This window comes from Chionomys nivalis, chromosome 23 (assembly GCF_950005125.1).
Source record: "Chionomys nivalis chromosome 23, mChiNiv1.1, whole genome shotgun sequence".
NCBI lineage: Eukaryota > Metazoa > Chordata > Mammalia > Rodentia > Cricetidae > Chionomys > Chionomys nivalis.
The window spans coordinates 3,030,642-3,055,611 of record NC_080108.1 but is presented as its reverse complement, the minus strand read 5'-3'; the positions used below and the strand labels follow the sequence as shown (position 1 = coordinate 3,055,611).

At 50.2% G+C, this 24,970-nt stretch overlaps 1 protein-coding gene across 1 annotated transcript in view; it reads left to right on the top strand.

Annotated features, from left to right (window-relative positions):
- Positions 1–12,443, top strand: part of Tenm4 (teneurin transmembrane protein 4) — a 664,092-nt gene extending 651,649 nt beyond the window's left edge. Inside the window, 3 exon segments of the mRNA XM_057756666.1 lie at positions 662–2,276; positions 8,732–8,874; positions 11,514–12,443. Coding sequence (XP_057612649.1) covers positions 662–2,276; positions 8,732–8,874; positions 11,514–12,272 — 2,517 coding nt within the window. The 3' untranslated portion in view covers positions 12,273–12,443.
- The last annotated feature ends 12,527 nt before the right edge of the window (positions 12,444–24,970 follow it).

The following is a 24,970-nucleotide window of genomic DNA, read 5'->3' as shown; positions in this document are numbered from 1 at the left end:
TTTGGTTTATTTGGGGGAGGGGACTCGTTTTGTTCTATATTTTTCTTTCAAGACAGGGTTTCTCTGTGTAGCCCTGGTTTTCCTGGAACTCTGTCTATAGACCAGGCTGGATCTGCCTCCAGAGTGTTGGGATTGAAGGCATCTGCTGCCACCACCCAGCTGGTAGATTTGATAGTTTGACGTAGACTTGTTACCTTGTTACAGGCTAAGGGAAGCCTCAGAAGTTGCTTGGCAGGCAAAGGCTTTAAGACCATCAGGCTGTGTTGTAATGTTCCTTCTCGCTTGGATAGAAAGACTGAGGTCAGAAGTCTGGGTCAGGAAAGGCAGCGGGGAAATCATTACAAATACTGTAGGCCAGAGCATTGCGGTCTCGCACCCCATGGCATGCAAAAGTGATCTGATTCATACCGGACAAAAAAGCAAGAGGCAAGCAAATGGCCTGTGTGGACCCTGCAAGGCCAAAGGGTGAGCAAAAGCCGAGCCACGGTGCCTCTCTAACAGCTGGCAGCATCCCACAGTGTACACGCCAGAAGGCTCTGCTTGGGCCCAGCGCAGAGCCACCACTTTGCTCAGCCTCTCATTCCTTACCTCAATGTTGTGGGTACTTGGGTTCTCATTCCTTCCGCCACCCGCTTCATCTCTGACCGTCTTCTCCCCCCAGTCCATGGTGCTTCACCTCCACAGCCAGAGGCAGTACATCTTCGAGTTTGACAAGAACGACCGCCTCTCTTCCGTGACCATGCCCAACGTAGCCAGGCAGACACTGGAAACCATCCGCTCGGTGGGCTACTACAGAAACATCTACCAGCCTCCGGAAGGCAACGCCTCCGTCATTCAGGACTTCACCGAGGACGGGCACCTGCTGCACACCTTCTACCTGGGCACTGGCCGCAGGGTAGTCTACAAGTACGGCAAGCTATCAAAGCTGGCCGAGACTCTGTATGACACCACCAAGGTGAGCTTCACCTACGACGAAACGGCGGGCATGCTGAAGACCGTCAACCTCCAGAGCGAGGGCTTTACCTGCACGATCCGCTACCGTCAGATCGGACCCCTCATCGACCGCCAGATCTTCCGGTTCACAGAGGAAGGCATGGTCAACGCCCGTTTCGACTACAACTATGACAACAGCTTCCGCGTGACCAGCATGCAGGCCGTGATCAACGAGACCCCGCTGCCCATCGATCTCTACCGCTATGATGATGTGTCAGGAAAGACGGAACAGTTTGGGAAGTTCGGTGTCATCTACTACGACATCAACCAGATCATCACCACAGCCGTCATGACCCACACCAAGCATTTCGACGCTTACGGCAGGATGAAGGAAGTACAGTACGAGATCTTCCGGTCCCTCATGTACTGGATGACCGTCCAGTACGACAACATGGGGCGGGTCGTGAAGAAGGAGCTGAAGGTGGGACCCTATGCCAACACCACCCGTTACTCCTATGAGTACGATGCCGACGGCCAGCTGCAGACGGTCTCCATCAACGACAAGCCTCTCTGGCGCTACAGCTACGACCTCAATGGGAACCTGCACCTGCTGAGCCCCGGGAACAGTGCCCGGCTCACGCCGCTACGGTACGACCTCCGTGACCGTATCACCAGGCTGGGTGATGTGCAGTACAAGGTGGATGAGGATGGCTTCCTGAGGCAGCGGGGTGGGGATGTCTTCGAATACAATTCTGCGGGCCTGCTCATCAAAGCCTACAACCGGGCCAGTGGCTGGAGTGTCAGGTACCGCTACGACGGCCTGGGGCGGCGCGTGTCCAGCAAGAGCAGCCACAGTCATCACCTGCAGTTCTTCTACGCGGACCTGACCAACCCCACCAAGGTCACCCACCTCTACAACCACTCCAGCTCCGAGATCACGTCCCTCTACTACGACCTGCAAGGACACCTCTTCGCCATGGAGCTGAGCAGCGGCGACGAGTTTTACATCGCCTGCGACAACATCGGGACCCCTCTCGCCGTCTTCAGTGGGACCGGCCTGATGATAAAGCAGATCCTCTACACAGCCTACGGGGAGATCTACATGGACACAAATCCCAACTTCCAGATCATCATCGGCTACCACGGCGGCCTCTACGACCCACTCACCAAGCTTGTCCACATGGGCCGGCGGGATTACGATGTGCTGGCCGGACGCTGGACGAGCCCAGACCATGACCTCTGGAAACGCCTGAGTAGCAGCAGCATCGTGCCTTTTCACCTCTACATGTTCAAGAACAACAACCCCATCAGCAACTCTCAGGACATCAAGTGCTTCATGACAGGTGAGGGCTGGGGTACCCCCAGGTCAGGACCTACCCCACCTACCCCGTTGCTCTGGTAAAGAGCAGGTGTGGGGTGGCGGGAGACACTGACTGCCCCTAGTGGCCTTGGTTCCCAAAGTCTATTTAAAGAAACACTAGTTTGGAAACTACTCTGGAAATAATGGATCCAGCATGGAACAGAGTTGAGTTGACGGGACCACATTCTTAACTTTTCCTAATACACTTCAGTTTGTGAAGGTTACGAGGTTCTGTAGTGAAAAGAGCTCTTTAGTATACCTACCTATAACTTTTCTAAATTGTTTTACCTTAAAACCCCATGTCTCAGCCGAGCAGTGGTGGCGCACACCTTAACCCCAGCACTTGGGAGGCAGAGCCAGGCGGATCTCTGTGAGTTCGGGGCCATCCTGGTCTACAAAGAGAGTTCCAGGACAGCCAGGGCTGTTACACAGTGAAACCCTGTCTTGAAAAACAACAACAATAGCAAAAATCCTAATATCTCACTGGGAACAGCCTTTGGGATGCTCTCTTGGGAGTTTCTGACATGGGCATCAGACTGGCTGTGGGTCCTCACTAGTATAAGTTAAGGTGTGGCTAAAATAAAATCAGTTATTTCAACTTACAATAATAAAATGGAAAACAGATTTTGGAGACAGACAGAACTAAGGGAATGGATCCACATGTCAACTCTGGCATAGTATTTTACTGCTCTGAATTTTAGCTTCCTGTGCTTACATTAAAGTTAGAATACCAAGCTAAGTATGGTGGTTCATACCTTCAGTCCCAGAACTCAAGAGGCGGAGACAGGCAGGGGTTTCTGCAAGGTCAAGGCTAGCCTAGTCTACATAATGAGTTCCAGGCCAATCAGGCTCTCGTAAGACCCTGACCCTATCTCAAAATCAATCAAATGTTAGAACACCTATCCATATTCTGGTCGGATAAATGTCCATATGCTACCCTGGAGCAACCATTGGAACCTAAATCAAAAGCAGATAGTACAGAGTGTGGTAGAGGCAGGAGGATCAGGACTTCTAGTCCAGTCCAGGCTCTAGGAGACCCCGTTTCAAAGAAATAAAACTTAATCAGGTACAAATAGACATCATTGATAAAGTCAGCAATCACGGAGATAAAGGAGAGTAAGAAGACATGGGAGCTGGGGATATTGCTCATTTGGTAGAGTGCTTCCTAGTGTATAAAAATGGTGTGCACCAAGCATGCCCAGATTGGACCCCAGTACTTAGGAGGTGGAGGTTGAAGGACCAAGAGTTCCATGTCATCCTTGACTACATAGAGTTTAAAGCTAACCTAGGATACAGGACGCTCGATCTCAAAATGTGTGTGCACGTGAATGCGCATGTGTGTGCATGTTTGCATGTGTGTATGCATATGTCTGTGCATCCTAAGCAGGCAATAAAGGAAAATAAAGAGGCACAAATCATGAAATAAGTAGAAGCCTAGTGGCAAGGGTGATGTGAGACCCATTTCATGCCTCACACGGCGCATACCGGTCCTCTCTGCTTTAAAGGGGGAACATTAGCTCTCATTTCTCTGAAACCAACTAGAGTATAAAGTGTCCTGCGGGTTCTTGCGTTGCTATGGTCACCCAGCGAGTCATACAAGGAGAGTTCTGTGGCATCTGGATAAAGCCAACCAAGTCCTCGTGAGAATTTGTACTGAAAAAAAAAAAAAAAAAAAAAAGCCTGGTAATCTTGGGACTCGATCCTCTTGCCCCCTCTTTCGTGTCTGTTTCCTTCTTCCCACCCCCACCCCAGGCTAAGGCACTGAGAATAGAAAGATGATCCCTGTCCTCCAGGAATCCTCACCATCAGAGGAAATGTGTGCTGTGGTCCAGCGTGAGGGGCTGCGAGGAAGGTTTGCCCAGATAGCCATTAAAACACAGAAGACTAGCAACTGGCTCTACCCACAGTTCTGGGAAGCCTTCAAAGAGTAACTGATTCCTGAGGCTGGCTATGGAACAGATTTCATCAAATAGAAGGAAGAAAGGCATTCAGGGTAGGGGGGCACGGGCAGAATAGGAGAAGGCATTGCATATCTAGCTCACTGAGCAGTCCCCACGGGTGTGCTCCTTCCCCCTGAAACCTGATGGCCTCGCGTGGATCCTGCTTCTGCTGACAGCAGTAGGGGGCTTTCTTTATCCAGGAGAATTTCTAGGTTGTTCAGTTAAGAGGAAGAGTCCCAGACAAGGACTAGAAGGGAGGACAAGGTGGTACCCGGGTGTCATGAGAACAAACTTGGGACCTGGGGAGAAACACGCATATCTGACAGTGTTCCCATGCTCAGCTTGGCCGCTAGCACTAGAGAGACTTGACAGGTTAGGTTGATGCTTCCATTACATCTGTGTGCACAAAGCATGCCCCTGCCTCACCCTCCAGTGTGTTTCCTGTCTGACATCTTGGCATGTTACTATAGCGGGAGGAGAAATATACTGTATAGGAAATGTAATTTTCCATTTAAAAAAAGTCGTTAAAGTTTGCCAAAATATTACTGCCCTCCCCCTCTTCCTTGTACACTACCATATGCAAATCGTCTCCTTCCAGAATAACACTGGCATGATTAAACACTCTTTGCCAAGCACTTGGAGATACCATCCCCTTTAAGCCTGGCAACAGCCCTGTGAGATCACGACAATGAGCTGCATTCTACAGGTGAGACCAAGGGTCTGTGTGGTCTCATACAGATCAGGGCTCTCTGATTTCCAAACATCTCCCGTGAGAGTCACACTGGCCTCTGAATCCTTTTCGACACAGCCCCCCAACCATCCAAGGGGCGCCTTGCATCTTCAGTTTGTGTTTCGTTTCCCAGGTAGTTAAAGCCCACAAATATCATATAGTCACACCTCCTCCATGCCAGGCCCACGCTGAGGATCCAAAAGGGAGAAAGACTTCATGCCTGCCTTCATGGAACTCAATTTTCACAGATGTCTTTGACCGTGAGCCCACCTTAAGAAAAAGAGTTCCAAAGCTAGAACTGGGGCTCCATTGGTTGAGCCTGCAGGAGCATCCACTTGTTAGCATGAAGCCCTTGACTCCATGCCTGGCACCAAGTAAAGCCGGTGTGGTGTTGCCTACCTGTAACCCCAGTATTTCCAAGGGGGAGACTGGGGGATCAGAAGTTCAAGGTCATCCTTGGACTACACGGCCTGAATACATGGGAACCTATCTCAACAAAGACGGAAACAAGATGTTTCTATATCACAACAAAACACACCAGAGGTTTGCAAAGCAGTCCTTAAGTTTGGGGTCTGTATGTTTTCTAGTCTAGCCTGTTGCACTTCAATGAAAACACTGGTCATGACCCCAAAATTGATTTTACCTACATAGTCCTGTGGCACATGAAAAAGAGAGAGAAGAGATGTTGTCTAAAATGTCAGGCTTTCAGAACATCAGAAATGATTTAGTGGCTAACAGGAAACTAAGATTCTGCTGATGTTCACTATACCTTACCTTTTAACTTCTCTGCAGGCTAAACGTATCCTCATCCATGTCCTGAAACAACAGCAAAGAAAGCTTATTTGTTCCAAAGGTATCTTCAAACATCCTGAGGTATAGTCTAGTAAGGTCATGTGACCTTACTGGGTCCTGTGACAATGGAGCATTTTGGGGTTGAGGACAGAATGAGCTGATTCCCTCATCCTGGATCACATGGTCCACTGCTGCATTAGTGCCTGCTCCCCTCTCCCTTCCAACAGAGAAAGAAGGTAGAGCTAGATCTTGGGGAGGCAACCCCTAAAATGCCCACCACAGGTGTATCTCACAGGTCATCAGGACGAGTCTTTCCCGAAACACGTGGGGTGAGGAAGTTAAGAACAGGTAAAGTAACCCTCCCCTCTCGCAAAGACACAAAGACGTGGGGAGGCCAGCCTGGGAACTCTGCGGGTAGGCCTTCAGATGCTTAGCTTAGCGTTCTTTGAATTCAAATGCATTCTGTGAAGAAGGAAAGTCATGCCTACGTGAAAGGGATTCAGATCACTTGCATTTTATCCCTCCCTCCTGGCAGCAGTGACTTCTGGGACTGACAGGTAAAGCAGGGCTTTTCAATGGGAAGGAGACACCTGCCGCTCAGGTCCTCAGAATGCAATTCCTGGCGCTTCAGAAAAGCCTGGTAGGAAAGCTAGCGAATAAATAGATCTCTGACATTTTCCTGAAAGGCATGAGAGCAAGCTTCCCATCTTCCATCACTCCTAATTAAAGCCCAGCCCTCTCCTGCATCCCCTGCTTCCATGGGAATGTGCGCTATTCTGGATAGAAGGGTCCCTTGCAACCACAAATCCCAACACACAGTCTCAGCCTAGAGCAAGACGGCTTTGTGAGGTGTTCTTTCCCCATGTTCTGCTAGTTTTAATTTCCCAAAGATCCATCTGCCGAGACTCATGGAATGAGAGACTTCTGGAAACTCAATGAGGAAAGGGCCATAGAGAAGTCATCCAAGCCCCCTGTTGCAAATAAGAAAATGGGAGTCTTGGGATAGTCAAAGGCAGAAAGCCCTCGGTGAGCCAGTACCTGATCTGGAGACTGTGAATTAAACCCAACATTTTAGGATCCTGCTATACAACAGCTACCTCCAAGTGATATCCTTATTTTCCACTAAGACTTAGTAAAAACCATTCTTGCTGTCAGTATGCAGACCCGGGAGAAGTCTCTGAAGTAAAGTAAGCTCTCCAAGTTCATTGTTTGAACACTAAGAAACCCTTCTGTGACCTGCATAGCAAGGCTAACGGGGGAACTTAAACCTGACAGAAAAGGCAAAAACAGATGTGAGGTGCTTAGATGGGAGAGAAACACGGGTTGCAACAAAGTTGCAAGAACACACTTGCCTGTTTGACCCCTAAGGGTCGCTCCCACTCAGCAGCTGTGGTGGGTGGGGACTATCACTTCCTCCTTCGCAGGCTCATCCCCTGGACCTCTCAACAGAGCTATGTCTCCACTGGAAAGAAAACAAAAGCACCTGGCTCTGGAGCTGGCCACAAAACCCTTTCTACCTCTCCCCCTGTCGGTTTGGATTCTGAGTCCCTCCGTTGAGAGCTTTAGCGTCTTCAGCTGCCCCCTCCCAAAGAAGGCTGAGCTGCATTGCCGCACAGACTACCTCCAGCAAGGCTCAGATCACCTCCCTCTGGCCACCCCAGGCTCTGTCCTTTCTGGTCCTTCCTCAGCCTTTATGAAGTCCTCTCTGCTTCGTCCTCACTGCCCCCTCTTAGGCACCTCACCTTGTGCAGCCATCTTTGCCTGGAGTACAACCTCCACCTCCAAGGATGCCAGACAAGCCATGGTTTTCTCGTTCGGCTTCAATGACATGCCTTCATCATGTCTGATTTTTAACATATTTAAGAGATCTATGGGCCCAGGTCTCATCTCCCTTTGGGGTCAGAAGTGTTCAAGGGGAGGTTCTATGACGACATAGCATCTGCCAGCACCATGGGCCTTCTGCCACATGGGTCAAGTGACTGATAGCCTGCCTCAACCCCACCTAAGGTCATGCATGGCTTTTGCCGTTCTTTATTTGGTTGCTTAGTTGGATGGATTTTTGTTGTTGTCATCCTTGGTTTTGCTTTGCTTTGTTTTGAAATAGATCTCATGTAGCCCAGGCTAGCCACAAACTCACTATGTAGCCAAGGATGGCCTTCAACTTCTGTTCTTCCCGCCTCCACCTCCTGGGCGCAGGAATGACGGGCACCAATTTATGTAGTGCTGGAGACTGAACCCAGGACTTCATGCAGGCTAGGCAAGCTCTCTACCAGCTGAACTATACCCCAACCTGGGATCATAGGTTTCTGAGTCCATTCTTCAGTGAACCCAATGCTCACCGAAATACCTTACCAATAACTCGCAACTCCAAGGAATATGATTAATCAGCTTAGAGACTAGCAGGCTGAGGCCCTGGGAGGTTGAGAGACTTCCTAGTGCTGTCAGAAATAAGACAGGTAGCTCGCAGGAGAGCTCTTTGATCCTCTCACTAACCAGCCTCGTGCCTGCAGGCGTGATGGCCCCGAGGTTCTAATGGCTACAAAGAGAGTGGGCAGAGAAGGGGCAGCTTGTTTCATACACGAATTCTTCCACTTTGCAAGTCAGCCATGAAAATCCTTTCTCGGTCTCACTGACCTTTGCACGGGTTTCCTATTGACACTGGGGGTGGGGATGGGCCAGGGAGAGCGTCATCCGTCCGCAGCTACCTCGAGGGAGGTGAGCAGATGAGCGTGCGAGGGGAAAGAGCTACCTGGAGTGTGGGCTCTGCCTAGGTTTCTTCTCTCTTGGATCTACCCGTCAGAGGACAATTCTGGGCACAAGCCTGGGAGATGGATGGCTGGGGGGGGTGGGGACCAGCCGTACATCTGCGTTTACAACTAGGACATCATTTTCCAGTGTGTGTGGCAGTCAGCTCTGTCACCAGTCACTTCCCACTACGCTCGCTCACGAGGCATATTTCTGCTTCTCTCCACCCAGATGTCAACAGCTGGCTGCTCACCTTTGGATTCCAGCTACACAACGTTATACCTGGCTATCCCAAACCAGACACCGATGCCATGGAACCATCCTACGAGCTCGTGCACACACAGATGAAAACTCAGGAATGGGACAACAGCAAGGTAACGCCCCACATGACAGCCACACCTCAGGCTATTACAGGCAGGATGGAAACGGAGGCAGCACCTTCATGGTTCCTGCCGGACAGCTTTCAGAAAACAGCAAATCTGTGGCTAAGCAGGCCCCAGGGACCCAGCTGTAGCAGCTCATGGACACCACAGGCTGCATAAAGGGAGTTTTGTGTGAGCCACCAAGTTCAGAGTGCCATAAAAATAATAAGCTTTTGTCACCGTGCAGGCAGAAGCACTGAGAGAGAAGACTGAATGCAGATGTGATGTTTTCTGAGCACCTGCTGCACCTGCACTGAGTGATGCTCTACTTAAGTTAGCTCACAAATGCACCATGCTGTTATTCTCCTCATTGTCCAGGTTTAATGCACAAGATGATTCAAACCCAGATTTGTCCACTCGGGTCACCTGTCTGACATGACTAGACTCTAAGAGAGAGAGAGAGAGAAAAAAAATCTTCCTTTATGACCAGATTTCAAAGGCTTGGAATTATAAGGCTGGGAAGATCTTTTACAACAGTCTCATCTCACCTACTTCTCACTTCATGCATTGCTTGTCCCAAACTCGGCCTCCGTTCATAAATCCTGTACCAGGAACAGAGTCTGTGCCCAGCTCTGTACCCATGGAATGCAGGTAGACCAAGTCTTCTAGGGGATGCGAGTCCAGGGACAGAAAACTCTGGGGAGAAGCAGCAATACCACAGAGCATGGTCCTGGGCTTGGAAATTTTCCTGGTCTTCCCTCCAACCCCTCCCCTTTTCCTCTGTCTCCTGCTTCCCCTACCTTGGCACACATGGTGTGTGTGTGTGTGTGTGCGCGCGCACGCGCGCACGCACGCACGCATACAGTCACCTTTTGGACAGAAAGATTGTGTTTGTGTGTGTTCCTTGCTGAATCTGAAGCTCACGGATTCAGACAAGCTGACCAAAAGAACCATGATCTCCCTGTCTCTGTTCCCTGAGCGCTGGGGCTACAGATGTATGTCTACCTCCATCCTTAGCTCTCTACCGAGGTCCTCATGCGTGTGGGGTCAGCTCTGCTAACTGAGCCAGCTCACCAGTACCATGTCCCTGTTTCTTGTTCTAGACTAATTCCTTTAGACTCTTCTTAGTTGCCGCCTCCCAGACCTGTGGATGAGTCTGATCAAGTGGTTTGCTCTGTTCAACTTTCCTTTTCTTTCTTACTCCTTTTCTAGATGATGAAACCTAGCAGGTTAAGTTACACGTCTCAATTAGTGCCCAGCATACAGGCTAGCACACTGTCGGTACTTCCGTGGTATGATAACTGACCCATGGAAAGAGCCTATTTCATAAATAAGGAGGCTAGGCTCAGAGAAAGCTCATGTTCAGTTGGGAAATGACAGAAGATGACATGAACCTGTGTCTGTCTGTCTGGCCACAGAGCCCCTTCTCTTTCTGCCCTAGCCTGTACCAGACCTTACTACCCCAGCCCTTGCATCCAGATGTCCCAGCATCTGCTATTCACAAGGCTGATTCCAGCCACACAGCGCTTCCTCCCCCGCCAGGTTCCTTCTGTGCTCCCCAGAGTCCCTGTCTGTCTGCCTGTTTGCCAACCTTGCCTGTCAATGAATTATTGATTTCTGCCTTTGGCAAGCATTGAAGATCTTTGTTGTTGAGCACTCTGGCTTTTGTGAAGCTCTAGGAAATAATTGTTCACAGACAGGGTTCTATTAATTATAAAGAGGACTTAATTTCAACAGGAGGCTGATGGGGCTGTTTCGAAAGCCTGTGCCCTGAGTTGCTGATGAAGCCCTGAGCACAGCTTCACTGAGCTCCTTGAGATGATACCCCAGGTCGACAGGGTCCAACCTGACCCCACATAGCCACATGCAGAGATACTTGAGGAGGCACTATGGGACAGAGACTGTCTCTCAAATATTTGGACAGTGGAGGTGCAGAGCAATAGAACAAAGCGAGAGGCCTGAGACAATTTCTGGTTGTCCTAACATCGTGTCTTTCTTGCCATCCCTCCGCTAACGGCACCTTCCACGTTCTTTAAGTCCTAACTCGGGCTTGGCCCTCCCTTTGGAACCCTCCCTTCTCCCTCTCTTCTCCATTATTAGCTTGAGCATCTTCTGAGCCTTGATTGCTTCTCACTGCAGCTGCCCTTGACTCCCCTACTCTGTCTCAAAAAAAAAGTGACCTTAAAACAATAAGAGTATCTACTAGAGGGCTCAAGCAGGGTGTTGAATAGTTAAACTTGAGCTTGAAGATCAAGAACTATTATTGTATCTATTAGCTATTATGTCTTCTAAATCACCAGTCATTACATGTGGTCGCAACATTGTTGTCATGTCTGTCTGTGCCCATGAAACAGTGAGTTCTCTGAGGGCAACAGTGACGTCCAGTTTATTCTGTATCTTCATTGCTCAGAAAGGGACCTGGCCAGAGCAGCTTCATATGAACTGGCCCAGAATAGAAGGGTGTGGGAATGAATGGATGAAGGATGGCTGGGTATTGTGATGGTCAGCACCATCAAGACAGATGCGACAAACTAATAAGTACCTGGAGGTTCCATATAACAGTTTGCCCTGATTCTTGGTGCTTTTGGGAGTTTGATTTTCCTCTTATCTTACTCTCTTCCTCTCTCTTTTTCATGACCCTGCCCCATCAGTCTATCCTTGGGGTACAATGTGAAGTCCAGAAGCAACTCAAGGCCTTCGTTACCTTAGAACGCTTTGACCAGCTTTATGGCTCCACCATCACCAGCTGCCAGCAGGCCCCAGAGACAAAGAAGTTTGCCTCCAATGGTTCCATCTTTGGCAAGGGGGTCAAGTTTGCCTTGAAAGATGGCCGCGTGACCACGGACATCATCAGCGTGGCCAATGAGGATGGGCGGAGGATTGCGGCCATCTTGAACAATGCCCACTATCTAGAGAACCTTCACTTCACCATTGACGGGGTGGACACCCACTACTTTGTGAAACCAGGACCTTCGGAAGGCGACCTGGCCATCCTGGGCCTCAGTGGGGGGCGGCGAACCCTGGAGAATGGGGTCAACGTCACGGTGTCCCAGATCAACACCATGCTCAGTGGCAGGACTAGACGCTACACTGACATCCAGCTGCAATACAGGGCACTGTGCCTGAACACCCGCTACGGGACAACTGTGGATGAGGAGAAGGCACGGGTGCTGGAGCTGGCCAGGCAGAGAGCTGTGCGCCAGGCTTGGGCCCGAGAGCAGCAAAGACTGCGGGAAGGGGAGGAAGGCCTGCGGGCCTGGACAGAGGGGGAGAGGCAGCAGGTGCTGAACACAGGGCGGGTGCAGGGCTATGACGGCTTCTTTGTCACCTCCGTCGAGCAGTACCCAGAACTGTCGGACAGCGCCAACAATATCCACTTCATGAGACAGAGCGAGATGGGCCGAAGGTGACAGAGAGGGCCAAGGCCCGGACTTCTTGCCAAAGACAGCTATCCTTCTGTGTCCGTATACCTGACTGTGTTGTACTTAACAAAAAAACAAAAACTTTTTTTTAACAAGTGCAGAAAACAAAACAGAAAGATAATGGTTGCATTGTTAATTCATGCAACATCTTTTTTTTTTTTTAAAGAAAAACACAAATTTGGCCTTCACACATTTTTTTTTTTTTTTGCAAAGAATGGAAGTTATTTTTTCTGTAGTGTGACCACAATGATGACTTGATTGTCTTTTGTTCCCCTTTTCCCTGAGGAATTTTCCCTGTTGTTTGGGGTACATATCTCCTCTCTTTGGGGTACACATCACCTTGGGTGTGTCCTCGCCCATCCCTAGGTACCCAGTGTGATGTGAGACACGAGTGTCTGTGCTAACTTGTCTCAGTGTAACCCTTTCTTCTTTGACTGGGGTTGGGTGGGAGTGAGAGGTGCAGAGAAGAACGGGCTTGTGGGACCTCAGGAACTTTGGATAGGCTCCCACAGAAAGTGGTGAGCTCCTCTCCACCATGCTTTGTGTCTCCTGAGGGCCCACATCATGCTCTGGGAAGGTCCATGGTGTCGTTCAGCCAGCACCTTGCCAGGCCACCCCAGACTCCCGCCCCAGCATTGTATTTTGATGCTAAATGAACACCCCCACTCTCCCTTTTGCAAGTCTCTAGTGTAGCTGTCAGTGCCACCCCCACCCCCATAACGAAATAGAGAAGGTGTCTCCTAGGTTCTCTCCCCAGTCTGGTGATATAACATCCTGGGGCTGCGAGCCCCATCCTTCCCAAGAGACGAGAGCACCAGGATCTCGGTGAGTGGTTGACCTTCCACGATGCCCCTCGCTTATCTTCCTCCTCTCTCCCAAAGTCAGACGTGAGAACCAGCACCACGCAGCAAGCCCTCAAAGTCCAGGGAAGGCAAGGAAGCCCTGTCCCTTCCAGTGCTCAGCTACTGCCACTGAGAATCAGGAGTGTGGCAAGAGATGCCCGGTGACCTTTGATCCTGGAAAGATGCATAGGAAATGCAAAGTCAGCCAAAGAAAGGAGTCAGCAAAGGCATGAGCCAGGGATCCTTCTAGCCGGCTCCTGGCCTCTCTTCTGCCTCCCCTCTACGGGCTATTCCCAGAGGCTCCAGCGTCCCAGAACCTGGATTTCAGGAAACCCCTTCTGCAGAGTTTCTTCACTAGAGAACCCCAACCAGGATTGGTTTTGGTTTTAAGAGGAAAGAGCTTGTTTGGTATGGCCTGTCGGTGTCCTGCAACCCCACTGGGATCAGGGATGGTGGTGCCAAAGGCTGATGCCCGCGGATCCCAAAGGCCAGGCTAGCATTGTTCCCGTGGAGACCTCTGCACATAGCTAGCACATGTCTTCTTGAAGAGGCTAGGCACAGGCACAGCCAGTGCTGAGGGGCTGCCCAGAGGGAGGCAGCAGCCAGCACGCCAGGGGAGGTATGAGCTTGCTGGAGAATTGCTTTTGTGGTCTGTCTGCCTGGATCCCATGGTCATTAGCACTCACAGGAGGCTCTGGGAGATAGGGACAGGGGAGGTGGGGGAGCCAAATGCTTCCTTTTGAGCTGGGCTTCTTAGAAAATGGGACTTTTATGGGTTACATTTACATTAAGTGTGGAAAATGAATTCTGAGTCTAAGCTATTCCCCGTGGAAACCTTGTTGGACTGATAAGCTCATGGCACCTTTATAGCCTTACGGAGTCTTCAGAAACATGACATGAGTTAATAAAACCGAGAAGGTCTCTTACTGCATGAGAATCGGAGCCATGTGGAGTCTGGGTTCTGCCTGGCAGAGGGAGGCCCCAAAGCTTCTCCGGGAGGGGAGATCTCGCCTTACCTTGTCCCACTGGGATTAGAGGATGTGTTTCGCTAAGTGCTCTTCCTGATTCAAAAAAAAAAAAATGCCACATTGCTGCCACAGTGTGTCACAGCCCGCTCTGTCCACTGGTGGCCATAGTATGTCACAGCCTGCTCTATCCACAGGTCGCCACAGTGTGTCACGGCCCATTTCGTCCACTGGTTGCTTATTACCTCTGGAGGAGAGTTCCACCAGGTCAGATCTGATGCCCCCTCAGGTCCACTGTACCCAGCATGAGCTGCTAATGGTTGCTGGTATGATCATTCTTGGATGGGATAGAAAATAGTTTGACCTGAAAAACCACAATTCTTTTTGTATCCAAAAGACTTACGCCTCTCAAAATGTACTTTTGCTGTAAGGGTCCTTTGGGCAGAGTTGTCCTGTGAGTTGGCCTAGTTGATCTATCCCAGACTGGCTGCCTGACATTGGCTGAGATCCGCTGGGGACATTTACTTGTAAGCCAGAGACAGCATGTGACCCAAGGGAACCATCTCCTTGTACCTATCCAGCCTGACTTCCTCCCCCACTACCTTCCTCCCTCAGAGAAGAGCAGTAAACACGATGAATCACTGGGTGTTCTTTTTAAAAACAAAACAAAGGAATGACCTAGTATTCTTCCTGGGTTACATCCCAGGAAGAGTACCTAGCTTCTACAGGGGAAACAAGCAAGCCATCCTGAGCTACAAAGGAATTAATTCATCAGCAGGCTTGACAAACACACGCCTCTACCTTATGCTGGGCACTCCGGCCTGGGCCCCTTTAAGTTGGATTCCACCTCCCAGGTGTGTTTGGAGGCCTATACCACAGCTCCTTTCGCCTATGTCAGAGGCTCTGAGTATTAAATGTCTTCCTAGACAGCACCTGCCTTTTGGGCACCAACTACATCTGGCCACTTGATAGAGTGACCAGGTCTTCCTCACTGGTCCATGCTTGCGATTCTGAAGGGTCATAGCTTCTGAACCTCTAAGATCTGTTTCGAGTAGCCCCTGCCTCCTCTACCCTCCATAACTACCAACCCCAGTCCCTCCTCCATGACCTTAACCAAGACTTTATCAATCCCCAATTTTGTCTTCTATACCCCAAGATCCACCCACACCCCCCCCCCAACCATCTCCCTGACAAGTGTCACTGGAGGGTACAGGGGCAATACTGACTCCACGGTAAACCACACCTTAGCCTCTGACACTTGGCTCAGAATCGCTGGTGGAGAATTAGCCCAAGGTCCACACTGGTGCCTGACTCTCCTGAGAGATACAAGGTCTGAAAGACACCCTAGGAAGCTAGTGGAGATCGAGACTGGACAAGTACCTGCAGATAACAGAGATGGCACTGGGCGGGCTTGGGTGACGAGAAGCCTAAGAGCTGAGTTACCTGGGCGGGGCTTTCTAGGCACAGAGCAAGGGAAGAAGGGGCCTTTCAGCTGTGACATCTTAGAATATGGCTTTGCCATTTGCAGCCCTGGCATTTCTGGTGGCCTCTAGGCTGAGAGCATCGACACTGGGTTTTGTACCCGGGAAGATGAGCTTGCTGGATTTCAGCAGGGTGCTGGGCTTGGGGACTTGATCACCCATTACACAAAGATGAGAATTCTCTTCATCCTTCACAGCGACCACCCAGCCTAAGAGGTGGCTCCCGATCCTGGGGATGGGAGGTCCCCGAAAGACCCAGCCTCTCCTTTCTCCTGGGATCCTCATCAGGACTAAAAGCCCTCCATGTGAGGTATGCATCCCCAGCTAGGTCCAAACCATTGTCTCTATTTTGTGGGAGGTGAGGGAAGTGGGGGATAAAGAACTCTGCCGTGCAAGGCCTTTTTATTTAGCCTTCCCAAAACAGCAAACTCATTTTAAAGACTCATTGCTCAGGTGACAGAGAGAAACTTAACCTCTCCAACCTTTTCATTCTCAAAAACCAGCCTTGTGTACTTGACTGCCCTGAACAGTGGTGCGCTCGAGGTGTCTCTCTCGGTGTTGTGGAAGATCAAAGGTGGGAGGCTTGGGGTGGGGAACCTCGTGTTACATTTGGGAGGCCCTGGCGGGGCCCTGTGTTGTGTTTCTTACCCTCTGGGGAATGCCAAAGGCACAAGACTGGGCTACTTCCTGGTCCCTAAGAGAAAATGTGATTGATTCTAAGGGCAGATGTTTCAGGGATAACTGCCCATGGGCAGGCTCGACTGTCCCAGCAGAAGCAGACCCGCAGATGTCTGGGGGTCCCCGGCAGCTCTGATCCACTCACCACCAGAACCCCATTGTTCTAAACGTGCCCGTTGTTCCGAGGACCTCTGAACCCGCAGCTCTGGCAAGCTGCCTCTGGATGACTGACACTGGAGACTCTGGCCTTACCATGTGGAAATGTTTTCCTGAAATCTGGAACTAATTTTGAGAAGTTTTTTTTCTCAACACTTTTGTGTTTCTAACACTGTATTCTTGACTGTGTAAATACCAACAAGGCTGTAAATAAATGCAGATGTAGATACCTTCTAGAAAAAAGGGGGGAAAGCATAAAAAAGAAAACCAGAAGTGATCCCGTGTAGCCTTCGTTGACAAATAAAAGACTATTTTGTGTTTAAAGGTGTGCAATGGTCTTTGTTGGGAGACGGTGGCAGTTACCGGGAGGGCTGGACAAAGACCCCCCTTTAATCCTGGAGTCCCTAGCAGGTCCTGCCTGCCATAGTCAGAGATTTCCAGAGGGGCACAGAAAGTCCGAGGTGACTTTACTGAAAGATGAGGTGACTACAGAAACCCCTCTCACCTCAGGTAGAGCCCAATTGCTGCCCAGGCCGTGTCCTAGCCTGGTTTCCATGTTCAGTGGCTTCAAAGACACCTGGCCCTGTCCACCACCAGACACAGGGCCTGTCACAGGGACACTGCACCCTACAAACAAACAGGTGCATGTTCAGCTGAGACGTGATTATCATCACTTAGTGCAACTTAGAAAGGTGAAAACTCCTTTAGCCGTGCATGTGTTTCCCCTGCGGTGATCTTTGCGATCTTGAAGAGTTCCCGTGGCGGTTCATGGGTCCTTCTGTCATCCACCCTCACACTTAAGCTGTGTGCAGGGATGAGAGTCGGGGAGAAGAGGTTATCCATTAAGCCCTGCTCCCTGGCATACATGGCAAACCTTATGAAAATTCAAACCACTATCCTTCTAGGCCAGAAATGTCACACCACTCCCGCTGGCCTCGGGGTTGGTCCACGCCAAGTTCTCGGGAAAAGAAGCATCGAGCTGGAGGCCCCTTCCTTCCTCCCACCCAGGCCGGATGGGGACTGCACTGCAGAGGGGCAGGCGACATCCACGGTGAAGACCCTCCACTGTGAGTCAGATGGGTGTAGAGGGGCCCTGGTGCCGGGAGCTGGTCTTCGGTGGGTCATTTAATCACTTTGAGCCCCAGATCTTACATCTACGTAAGAGGAGGTGACACAGACCTCTTGGTACTTGGTAGTTCTTGAATCGCTTAAAGAAAAAGTCGTGCAAAGTAGCACACTGCTCAGAACGCCAGAAGCCCCCTGTCCCCAGCCAACCCAGCCAACCAGCCCCCCACCTTAGCCACTGTCCCAAGCTTAGCACTCTTTACACTATACAAATGCTTCTCAAACTTGGTCTTGCAGTTTATGAAAATATAGCCCCTCTTGCCTCCCCCTGGATTACTGAGTGAGCAGCCCTGGGGTGCAGCCCCAGGCTGTGCAGTTCCAGCAGGTTCCCAGGTGTTGCTGCTTTGAGAATGGCAGCTATGCTACCCTTGATGTACACAACAGTCGGCCAAATCTCCCCTTTCCCCCAGTGGGGCAGCCTCCCTCCGCCCTCTGGGCCACTCTCCCTTCATGTGTGACACCACAGGCTGGCCTAAGAACTTGGACCACCCTGTCAAGCCCCCAGACTTTCACTCCTCTCCGGGCTTCCACGCTCAGGCTTCACACCCAGCTGAAGACCATTCTGAAAATCTTTCTGAAGCTCACCCCTCTCTCAGAAGTTTCTCCCAGGACATCCCGTTAGCCTGACTTCAGGGGTTCAAGATGGGGTCACGTTAGGAGAAATCTTCCCCCCGGCTCAAGCAGGACTAAGTCTCTTCTTCTGAGTATCCTCGGTGCCCCAAACAGGAATTCGGTTCCCCACCGGCCTAAGATCAGCCTCTCTTTTCTCAAGTGTATAGCCATCTGTCCACAGCTGCCCTGGAGAGCCACACACTTCTGGTCCTCTGTACCCTTAAGAGGAAATGTCTAGGGCCGCTCACAAAGACTCCGTGGTGTTGACTGTTGAAATGAACGCGCAGCCTCCATTCCTTTCTCCAGACAGGCTAGTAGAGTCCTGTGTCCTGACAAATGCGCATCGGTTAGCAATGCATGCAGCCAGGCTACCTTCCGTTAGCAGTGGACAGGGCCCCGTCTGGTTTCACTCACCCATTTTCCCCAGCATCTGGCACAGGAGATGCGCATAGATATCAGTTAGATAAAGGGTGTGCACATCTCTGATTTTGTACGGCCTTCCCTGGGTCTCTGGACTTCTCCCCTCCATGACTTAACTGACTTTATTGTGCTCCAAAAGTACACAGGAGCTAATCCCTACTGAGCAAGTGCCACTCATCTCTTAGGCCCAAGGTTTACCCCAGGGTCCCTGACTTCTGGGGACAAGCAGAACGTCTTAATGGGGAGGTCTTAGTAGACAGAGTGGACATTGCCTCATGACCAGGGGCTGCCTACACTCGTCTTTCCTGAACCCACAACCATCGGTGATAGGTGGTGTTGCAGATGAGCTCATGTTGCTGTAGGTTCACGATTTGTGTTTAGTGATGGAATCAGGACGTGAATCCAGGATCGCCTAAGGCCACATTCTAAACTAACTTATCTTAGTACTAAGGTTAGGGAACCAAGGGATTTCCTAAGCGAAGGGCTTCAAACACTGAAGACCCTGGGAGCTGAACTTCTCAAGTCCCCATCAGCAGATACAGGCTTGCCTGAGATTATACTGCGTTCCTCTGCCTGGAGCCAGCCACAGGGGCATGGTCGTTGCAACCCTGCAGAGAGCTCCGAGCTTAGAAGGGCCCCCGCTCTTAGTTCAGCGTTCCTCTGGCTCCATCTTGAATTCTATTTTCTTTTTCTTTTTCTTTTTTTTAAGGGGGGGTACCCTCTATTCTCATTTTATGTTGGGTTAACACAACGCCTGTGACCAGGCGTGTCTGTATTGCTTATCCAGTGTTGATAGTCTCTCAGCATTCTAGGACATCCTCAAGACCCTGAGACAAAGGGTGCACCGGATTTCCGAAGGAGGGACAATGCGGTGGACAAGAATGTCCTCACGTGTGTTGGGTTGGGGCCGACTAAGCTCAGCCAAGGTCTTTGCACCAAGCAAACCCAGAAAACCGTCACTCGATGACAAACCTCTGGGGCTACCAAAGTGCGAGGAGGGGTGTAAGGAAAGTGGGTTCTAGAGAAGCTGAGAGACAGCTCTTCCTGTGGGGGCGTGGTCACAGGAGGCTTCCGGGAGACTGCGGCACCCTGGCTAAGTCAAAAGAGAAAGGTGGTGTAGAAGGTCCTTCTGCATTTGTGTTGATTTCATTGGTTGAATAAAGAAGCTGCCTTGATCTTTTGATAGGGCAGCCCTTAGGTGGGTGGAGTAGACAGAACAGAATTCTGGGAGGAAGAAGGCAGGCAGAGAGCCGCCCGCCATGAAGCTGCCAGGTCAGACATGCTGAATCTTTCCCGGTAAGGGCCTCTTGGAGACATACAGATTATTAGAAATGGGTTGAATCAAGATGTGAGAGTTAGCCAATAAGAGGCTAGAGCTAATGGGCCAGGCAGTGATTTAATTAATAGAGATTTCCGTGTGATTATTTTGGGCATAAACTAGCCGGGTGGCCGGAACGACAAGCAGCCTGCCAGCCTGGGTGTAAGCCAGTCGGGCAGCGGGCGCAGCCCGCACCTCCCTTCTTACTACAGAAAGGAACGAAAAGGGGCATATTAGGCCGATGGCGTGGTGGAGCAAAGGTACCAATGCATGCTGGGAGACATAATCTCACGAGTGAGGCTGTGGAGGGACTTGAGAGTGGAATAGGTGAATAGAAAGCAAGCAACTACATCCTCTCGACCTCCCCCTTCTCTCCTAGTGTCTTCCCCTGCTTGTTTCCGAAGCCAAACCCCATCTTCACCCCGAGTCTCACTAGAAGGCTGGAATGTATTTAGATGAGGTCTCTGATCCTCTCTTGGTGATGTTTGCCAGCTCTCCTGCTGACACGCTAATATTTACACTCAGGATCTCTTCACGCCCATAGCGCCACCTAGTGGTCATCTCTCACATTTTGCGGACTTGCAGAAAAGCTGCCTAACACCAGGCTCCTGTCCAGTTCCTTCACTTCCTGGTGTTCAGGAGACCTTCAGACCACTGACAGCCAGTCGTGTACACGTTGATCTAAATGGCTTCTCTGATTCTCTCCCTTAGCTTTCTGTATGCCTCTGACCTAGGAAGAGAAGAGAAATCCTTTCTAATGTGTGATCAGGCAGGACTTGGCTTCCCATAACAAAATATAGGACTCAAACCTTCAAGATTTCTCTGTGACTAAAGGTCCTTGCTGCAAAATCTGGTGACTTGAGTTCCAGCCTCAGGATCCACATGATGAGAGGAGAGAACTCAGTACTGAAAACTGTCCCTTAAACGCCATGCCCACGTGCACACAATCAAATGTATATGCATATATATATACACACACATGCATACATCATAGTTTTTTTAACATACATAGTTTTTAAAACAAGCAAGATGAGCTCCTCGTGGTCCTAGGCTCCACTTGCATCTGAACAATAACTCTCAGAAGCTGACTCAAAACCACAATAGGCTCTAGTTAGGAAATAGAGAAAAATAGGCATTGGGGTCCCTTCCTCTTTCACCTTGATGTTTTCTGACCCTTGAGCTGCCGTGACGATACTCCCTCTGTGGTAAACATGCCGTCCCCAACACTCTCATACCCACAGAAGCCACTGCTGAGCCTGGGGCTGGAAGAAGGTAGACAATGCAGAGTCCCTGACTCACGTAGCTTGGGGACCTCAAACTATCAATGACAGTGATGAGGAAGAGGAAGAACTTCTCTTCCTGAGATGCTGCTGCCAGTGGCAGGCAAGCATGCCAGGCCCTTGGCAGATCTTCTCTGGACGCATTTTGCAATCGCATTTAGTCTTCCGCAGGGCAAGGCAAGTTTCAGAACACAGTCAACATGGTCGGGGCACCTATGACACACCGGTCATTTTCTCAGCACCCTAAGTACATCTGCTCATTTAACCCTGGCCACGGGTACTCGGAGAAGTGCCATCGGTATCTCCAGTCTTCAAGCAGAGAAATTGAAGCGTATTGGGAAAGGCACACAGCTAGCAAATGGAACAAGTAAGATTTGAGCCTAGGCAATCCAGTTCCAGGGGTTAGCATGCTGTTGTTAGCCGGGCTACCTGACCGGGAGGCTGCTAGCAAAAGCCAATCGGATAACCATGGTGTGTTTATTAGTCGTTTAGTAAATGTTCCCAGGGAGGCACCTGATGTCAGGTGTAGTTTGCCTCTAGTCTAGGGAGGAAGAGAACTGAGCCAGATCAGACTTGGACACTGGTAATGCGTGATGGGGTGGAATGCCCTGGGACTCTGGTGACCAGGTGCAAGATCCAGACACAGCTAAGTCAGAAAATGCTTGAACACTGGTTCAGTTGTCTCTGAGGACTACCTCTGCCCGGCAGGTGAATTCTAAACAAACTTGTTATACTTAAAGACCTTACCAACTCTAACACCTAGCTTCACACCGCCTACCTATGGAGAGGGAAGCAGGCTGGCTGCCAGGGGTCATCAGGCAGTTCTTAATACAAAAACAAGTCCAGCATCTCATGGCTCCCGGGCTCCACATAGACTGGCCTGATCTGCCATCTAGTGGTGGATGTGTGCATTACAGTAGATACTGGTGGCATCGTGTCTTTCAGCACACCTAAGATGGAATCCTCCGATCCTTATGCAGCTTTAAAAAGGAGATGTCGCCAATGCTTTACAAACGAGGAGACTGAGATGGGACTCTGAGAGTTGGCTTGATGTAGTAATGATTTCCATCTCCCATTTGCTAGGCAGCGCTAAGCCGTTCACATTGACTTCATGGAGCCATCCCATGCAAACCGTGGGGACGGTTACTTCGCCTCCCTCCTACCTGTTCTATTTCGGAAGCCTATTCTGTGATTTCCCCCTTACGTTGGATGCCATTTATTTGTTATAGACACCTTGAGGGGACGCTGCAGAACATCATCCAGCCTGAATCTGATGTTTCTTCAGAGGGTCACTTCCTATGTCCTTGGACCCCACATTTCCTATAAGTTCCTCAGGCTTGTCTCAACAATCACAGCAATCAGGTCTGGCTGTTGTAAGCAAGCCTAGTCCATCTGTCTGAGGTACCCTACAGACAGAGCGTTTGCCAGTCCTGCGCCTAGGGGCAGTGCGATGCTGACCCCCTGGGTTTCTTTTCCCTTTATTGCTTGCCATTGTTCTTTTCTTCTTTTTATTTAGTCTTCGTTCGTATAGGACACCCCCACTGCAGTTTCCCCTCCCTCCTCTCCTCCTAGTCCCTCGCCCCCACCACCCCGCCAGATCCACCCCTGCGTTTCCCTTCGGAAGAGGGCGGGCCTCCCAGGGATTGCAACTGAACATGGCATAGTACAATTGCTCTCGGAAGAACCTTCAGGCTCTGATACCAAAAAGGGAGCAGCTGTAGAAGTTGACAGGGTGTACAGAGCAGTCACGCACACTCTGAGAGCATATCTAAGCAGGCAGGTTGGGGATCTGGACATGAGCCTGCAGCCTCACTGAGTTGGCACTGCACATACTTCTTTTTCTCTATTGGAGATCCCACAGCCTCTGCTCAAAAGAACCTGAGTATCCAGAGGCACGTGTCCAGGAGAACAGACTGTTCTGTGTGAAAGGAAGGGAAAGGGACCTTCTAGAAGGGCCAAACTTGACTTCAGAGGCCCACAGATACACAGTCTGAGGTAGGGTGTGCTGACTGGTTTTGTGTCGACACAAGCTAAAGTCATCTGAGAGGAGGGAGCCTTGATTTGGAAAATATCTCCTCCGTAAAATTGGGCTTTAGGACATTTTCTTACTTAGTGATAGATGGGAGAGGGCCCAGCCCATTGTGGGTGGGGCCATTCCTAGGTTGGTGGTGAAAGCAGGCTGAGCAAACCATGTGGAGCAAGCCAATTGGCAGCACTCCTCCATGGCCTCTGCGTCAGCTCCTCCTCCAGGTTCGTGCCCTGCTTGAGTGGCTATCCTGACCTCCTTTAGTGATGTAGACGTATAAGCCAAACAAGCCCTTTCTTTCCTTACTCTGGCCATGCTGCTGCACAGTAATAACTCCAGCTAGGACACTAGGGGCTGCGCCTCTGACTGCGGAGGGCTCTCAAGAAGGGCTCTCTGCATCTCTCTCCAGCTTCCCACACACTGGATCCTGAAGTAGTTCAGATAGTTGCAGAAGATTCTGTCAGAGAGTGGTAAATAACATCAAGATTTCTGACAGTAAAACCGAAAGGGCTTCTTAGGGAAACAGAAAATTCGAGCAGTACACGGGAGACCTGTAAACATGTGATAAGCATGGGCTACCTGGACATCCCCTGGCCCCACAGGCTCAGGCCTGACTCTAAAGTTTGAGAACTGGTCCTGGTCTTAGCCTTGTCCCATGACAACACACGCAGAACGAAGCCAAATAGCTTGACAAAGTCTTTGAAAACCAGGTTAGTGGCCTCAGTCTACAAACGATTGTTCATAACTTACTGTCTATGCCCAGCCTGGTGTGAACACATACCTCTATGACAGAGCCCTCACCTAACACTAACCAAGCCCATATTCATTCCGCAGCACCACATGAAAGAATAAAGAAAGGGGCCAGGTGTGGTGGCATGCCAGAGACAGAGGCAGGCTGAGCTCTAGGTATTCAAAGCCAGCCTGGTCTACACAGAGAGTTCCAGGCCGGTAGGGGCTGGCTATATTGAGAAAACCCCTTCTCAAAGAAAAAGAAATGTTAAGAATGAAGAAACGAAAATAAAAACTAAACTAAAAACTCCCTAGGATTTAAATAATACCAAACACTATAACCTTATATTAAAAGTAGCCCGGATGGTTGACACATGGAAAAACCGGAAATCTCAGTTTAACCAGTTCTGAGATGGCACAGATAAGGGAACTGTCTAAGAGACCTTAAAGCATTTTTCACACAAGTGCTCCAAACGGGAGGATGGGAACTCATAGCAGCTGGTAAGATCGAACATCTGAAAAGATCAATAGATTTAAAGCAGATGCCAATGGAAACATACAAGTAAAGGAAACGTAGCCAGTGGCCTCGAAACCTGGCCAGGCCAGGTATGGGAGAACGGGAAGAAGAGGAAAGGAATCCGTGAGTCTGCAATAAGCTGATTAAAGTAGTCAGCGGGGTCGACCAGAGAAGCGTGACTGAAAAGGTGGACTAGAGTCGCAGGGGCCACTGGGACCATCTGAAAAAGTGTAAGCCCGAAATCTTACAACGGGGGAGGCAGAGCCAGGGGTAGGCCCTAGAGGCCACTGGCCAGCCAGTCTAACCAAACTGATGAGCACCAGGTTCAAGAGATCTTGACTCAGAAGATAAGGTGGAGAGAGACTCTGAGTGTCATGAAAAGAACCTTCAGGAAAGAGGATAAAATTAAAATCCTCAGACAAAGTGAGCTAAGGAACTTCTCCCGGGTGCCTGCACTCACAGAGCTGCTGAGGGAGGTTCTTCAGACGGTGGACATGAGGCTAGGAAGAAACTTGGCAACCTCGGGAATCAAAGAAG